This window comes from Oratosquilla oratoria, unplaced genomic scaffold (genome assembly GCF_046742065.1).
Source record: "Oratosquilla oratoria isolate Oo_2021 unplaced genomic scaffold, ASM4674206v1 SCAFFOLD138, whole genome shotgun sequence".
In the NCBI taxonomy this organism is placed as follows: Eukaryota; Metazoa; Arthropoda; class Malacostraca; order Stomatopoda; family Squillidae; genus Oratosquilla; species Oratosquilla oratoria.
The window spans coordinates 152501-157500 of record NW_027467494.1 but is presented as its reverse complement, the minus strand read 5'-3'; the positions used below and the strand labels follow the sequence as shown (position 1 = coordinate 157500).

The window sequence follows — 5000 nt, the reverse complement described above, 5'->3', positions numbered from 1 at the left end:
TGTTGGGAGCCATGAAGCTGAGCGATTTCGAGATACACGAGCAGCTCGGCAAAGGAGGCTTTGGCTGCGTCTTCCGAGCCACAAGAGTCGCCGATGGCCTTGAGGTTGCCATCAAGAAGATCCCTGTGGCTCGTGTGCTTTTTTGGGGACGGCGCCACAGGAAGAAGGTCCCAAGAGAGGCCGCTCTTTTACAGCGAGTACAGAAAGTTCCTGATGTAATCAAATTATACGACTGCTTCACTACCAAGGACAGCTTTTACATGGTAATGGAGCTTATACCATCAGCTGTTTCCTTCGTCGATTACATCAGGAGCGGGAAAGAACTGCCCATGACCGAGGTCAAGACACTGTTCAGGAAGATTGTCCTAACAGTAGAAGGATGCCTACAAGCCGGGGTATCGCATAAAGATATTAAGCCCCATAATGTGCTTCTCTTTAGGAACGCCAGCACAGGAAAGTTTGACATCAAACTGATCGACTTTGGTTGTGGCGAACGAATCACAGGCTACAAAGGGAAAATCACGGGCGGCACCCGAATTTATTGCCCTCCGGAGTATATCAAGGGTAATGAATACCTTCACGTCCCCGCAACCGTCTGGAGCCTGGGCACGCTCCTATTCTATCTTGTGTGTCACTATAACGCGTTCCGCACCAACCAATCCATAATGTAGGCCAGTCCAGACTTTCCCAGTAGCGTACCCAACCTCTGTCGCGATCTTATAATGCGCTGCTTTGCAATCGATCCGTGGAACCGCCCCTCGCTTCGCGGCATACTCTCTCACCCGTGGTTAACGGGTCACTCCGGCTGCAACTCCGAGGATAATTTCAATATGGAGTTTGATCTTGAAACGGCTAAAGTTTTCAAGAGAAATTATCCTAAGGTGAGGTAGGGAAGACGCCCCGAGATGGCGAATAAGAAAGCCCAAAAAAAGAGGCGTTTCAGAAGGAGATTATGAAGACAAGGATCGAGACGCAGATCCAGGAGTAAAGAAGTGCCAAAGGAAATATATCATATAATGATTATGAGAGCAATGAAATTGGATTATCCAGAGACCTTTTTCACCCTCCCAAGGAAGCTTCTGACTGCATCGGCGCATAAAATGCAAAAGGATTCCAAAGTCATTCTTTCCTGCAGCTGGAAAATCAATGGAAATAATTTCTATTTCATAAAGAAAGCAACCAATTTCCTGAAGGACTTACTAGAGGGCAAAGTATCAAGAAAAGCTCCAGACAGCCATACTTGTAAATAAAAAGGACACACAGAAATGTATAGCAAAGATATAAAAAAGTTCTCAAAGATATGTCAATCTCAGAACTAAGTTCCAAGATCGCATTATTGTCAGCGGAGACGTTGAAATTTAGATATGCGTCATATTCAGTCTAGAAAACTCAAGAGATTTAGAAAGCAGCGCATTTTCCAATAACTTTTGGAAAAAAGTTTTCGAGAAGGGATTTCCCCTCAGCTGAATAAAACAGTCTCACTACGGTTCCACAATGCATCTAATCAGATTACTTTCGATCGAAATATCAACGAGATTATATGAATATACGGATTACTATGCTACCATGAGGTGGAGATGGGTATTGTCATGAACATAATATATATATATATATTTTTTTTTATTCTTTTTAAAAAAAAATTGTTTCTTCTACGTGAAGAAAGATCATCTAGAGATATTCTGTCATAGTAGGCATGGTCTATGAATGATCACCTTCAAACTCCCTAAACAATTTTAGAATAGATACTTGTGCTTCTAAAATACCCGATTTCAGTAAAGCTCAGTTCATAGGACTACGTCAGGAGCTTCAGCTTACAGATTGGGAGGCAAAATTAAACGAAAGGCCTGTAGATCAGATGTGGGAAATATTTCAAAATACGCTCACTAAGATGATTCAAACTTACATTCCTTTTAAGGACAGACGTCCCCCAAATCAGGCTCACCCAAAGTGGCTCGACAAAGAAACTGAAAAAAGTATTGCTAAAAAGAGACAGGCTTATAAGAAATTTAAGTGCTCGGGTGCATCTAATGACTATGAAAGTTATGTATCAATACAGAGAGATTTAAAAAAGACAATAAGAAAAAGAAAACGACAATATGAAATGAACATCGCTGATAAATCAAAAGAGAATCCCAAAGAATTCTATAGTTACATTAGAGATAAAAAGGTTGTTAGGAATCACATTGGTCCACTATTATCTGCTGACGGTCAACTTGAATATTCAAATGAAGGAATGTGTAATATCTTAAACAATTATTTTAGCTCGGTATTCGTAAACGAAACACCTCAAAGTGAATTCCAAACTGAAACCTGTGAAAAGTCTAGGGTAAACTTACTCACTACGGTAAATATAACAAAAGAAACAATTAAAAGGTGTATAGAAAAAATCAAAGTTAATAAATCACCAGGGCCTGACGGTTGGCATCCAAGAATCTTAAGGAAATAAAAAATGAGCTTGTTGTTCCTTTATAAATCATTTTCAAGAAATCCGTCATATCCGGAGATGTCCCAAGAGAATGGAAGCTAGCTAACGTTACTCCCATATTCAAAAAAGGTGACAAAAAGAAACCAAATAACTATAGGCCTATAAGTTTGACTTCAATCGTAGGAAAAATAATGGAAACTATCATCAGAGATGCTATCGAACATCATTTAGAAAGTAACAGTTTGATAAATGATAGCCAGCATGGTTTCAGACGGAAACGTTCTTGCGTGACTAACTTACTCGAATTCTACAACACAGTTATCTCGAATTATGACAAAAGAAACAATATAGATTCAATATATCTAGACTTTGCAAAAGCTTTTGATACCGTCCCACACGAAAGACTACTTACTAAATTAGCTTTGCATGGAATAAGTGGTAGCCTATTAGGTTGGACTAGTAATTGGTTGAATGGTCGAAAACAGAGAGTTGTTTTAAATGGAAAAACTTCTGGATGGAAAAGTGTTGCAAGTGGAGTTCCTCAGGGTTCCGTTCTTGGGCCACTTCTATCCATAGTATATATAAATGATATAGACCATGGACTAAAATCTACTGTTTCCAAATTTGCTTATGATACAAAACTGTGCGGAGTGGCAAATGATCACTCAAACCAATTAGTTATTCAAGAAGATTTAGATAAATTACAGCAATGGTCTCAAAAGTGGCTAATGAAATTTAACACAAGTAAATGCAAGGTAATGCACATAGGTAAAAATAACAGTAAGTACGATTACAAGTTATTTGGAAATTCGTTAACAAAAGTGGATCGTGAAAAAGATCTCGGCGTAATTATCAGTAACGACCTCAAATCATCCAAGCAGTGTATTTCAGCCTCTGAGAAAGCAAATAAGATTCTGGGACTGATTGCGCGATCTTTTGATTTTAAAAGTCCATCACTCATTAACAAGCTATATAAATCGTTAGTTCGTCCACATTTGGAATACGCTGTTTCCGTATGGTCACCGAATCTCATTAAAGACATTGACAGACTGGAAAAAGTACAACGGCGAGCCACAAAACTGATTCCAAATATCAAAAATAAATCATACGAAAATCGACTAAAACACATGAATCTGTTTTCCCTAAAAAAGCGTAGACTCAGAGGTGACTTGATACAGGTCTTTAAGATTTTAAAGGGAATTGACAACATCAAAAGTGACAAAATGTTCACATTGAATGAGAATCAGACAAGAAACAATGGTCTCAAACTGTCCGGAAATAGATTAAATTTGGAAGTAGGTAAAAACAACTTTGCCAACCGTGTAGTTAATGAATGGAATAAAATTCCTGCACAGGTAGTGCAATGTAGTTCAGTTCGAAGCTTTAAGAATCATTTAGATAAATACCTAGGTAAGATGCTGTAATGATTATAATTTATTTTATATTATTTGTTTTTGTTTTGTTATCATTTGTCTGTCTGATTTTCATTTATCATTAGTTATATGTCAATTTATCATTATTTACTATTTACCTGTTTGTTTATTATTTTAACTATACCTATGCATTTATTTATGTATTTTATTTGTTATTTACATTATTATAGTTTTTATTTATTATTTTATTATTAATATGATTTTTTTTTGCATCCGACCTAGATATGGATCAAAAGGTCTCCTGTCGGCATGCTCCGCCTTTGTAATCCTTTGTAATATATATATATATATATATATATATATATATATATATATATATATATATATATATATATATAAAAATATATATAAAAATATATATATATATATATATATATATATATATATATATATATATATATATATATATATATATGTATATATATATATATATATATACATATATATATATATATATATATATATACATATATATATATATATATATATACATATATATATAGAGAGAGAGAGACGTAAATGGTTTACTTTCGTGCGGCCAGACTTTTCCGAAGTGGGAAAAAATGTTCATAAAGATTTTAACTTTTTTTATAATCTTATTTGAGGGAAGCACATTACTGTACAGTGGACATGATGGAAGGGAAGTCTGGGCTCTGTCGGTGTCGAATGGCAACAAAGCGGGAAACTTGCCATCCCAAACGAATCCTACATTATTATCATTCGTGCTATACACAGTCGGCAGCTAATTCCTCTTTGTGTTTTTCTTGCTAAAGCAGAGAGGACAAATGTCCGTGATCAGAAGAACAACAGATCCTGGAGTGATATGAATTGTGATGTCCTTTTCCTTTTGCATAACAATGTTATCAATGTAGTTTTTAAAGTAATCTTTTGGGTGATTTGTTTTACACTTTTGCTGCTTTGTACGGCTTTTCTCGTCAGCTCCATCTGTCGCCAGGTGATTCTATTCAGTTGAGGAGAACTTTCCTTGTAACGAAAGGGTTATGAATTGTCTCGAACTAATCCTTGTTAAGCTTTTTGATGTGTTTTACGAGTTTAAACCCTGATTCTAACTGCCTTCAGGTAATCTTATTATATAGTGTAACCGATAATGGTTGTGGTTACATAAGATGGACTTAATGCGG

At 36.0% G+C, this 5000-nt stretch overlaps 1 protein-coding gene across 1 annotated transcript in view; it reads left to right on the top strand.

The window, feature by feature from the left end:
- Positions 1–671, top strand: part of LOC143022680 (serine/threonine-protein kinase pim-2-like) — a 10207-nt gene extending 9536 nt beyond the window's left edge. The window contains exon 2 of the mRNA XM_076181012.1: positions 1–671. This exon is cut by the window's left edge and continues 46 nt beyond it. Within this exon, the coding sequence (XP_076037127.1) occupies positions 1–671 (671 nt within the window).
- Positions 672–5000: the final 4329 nt, after the last annotated feature.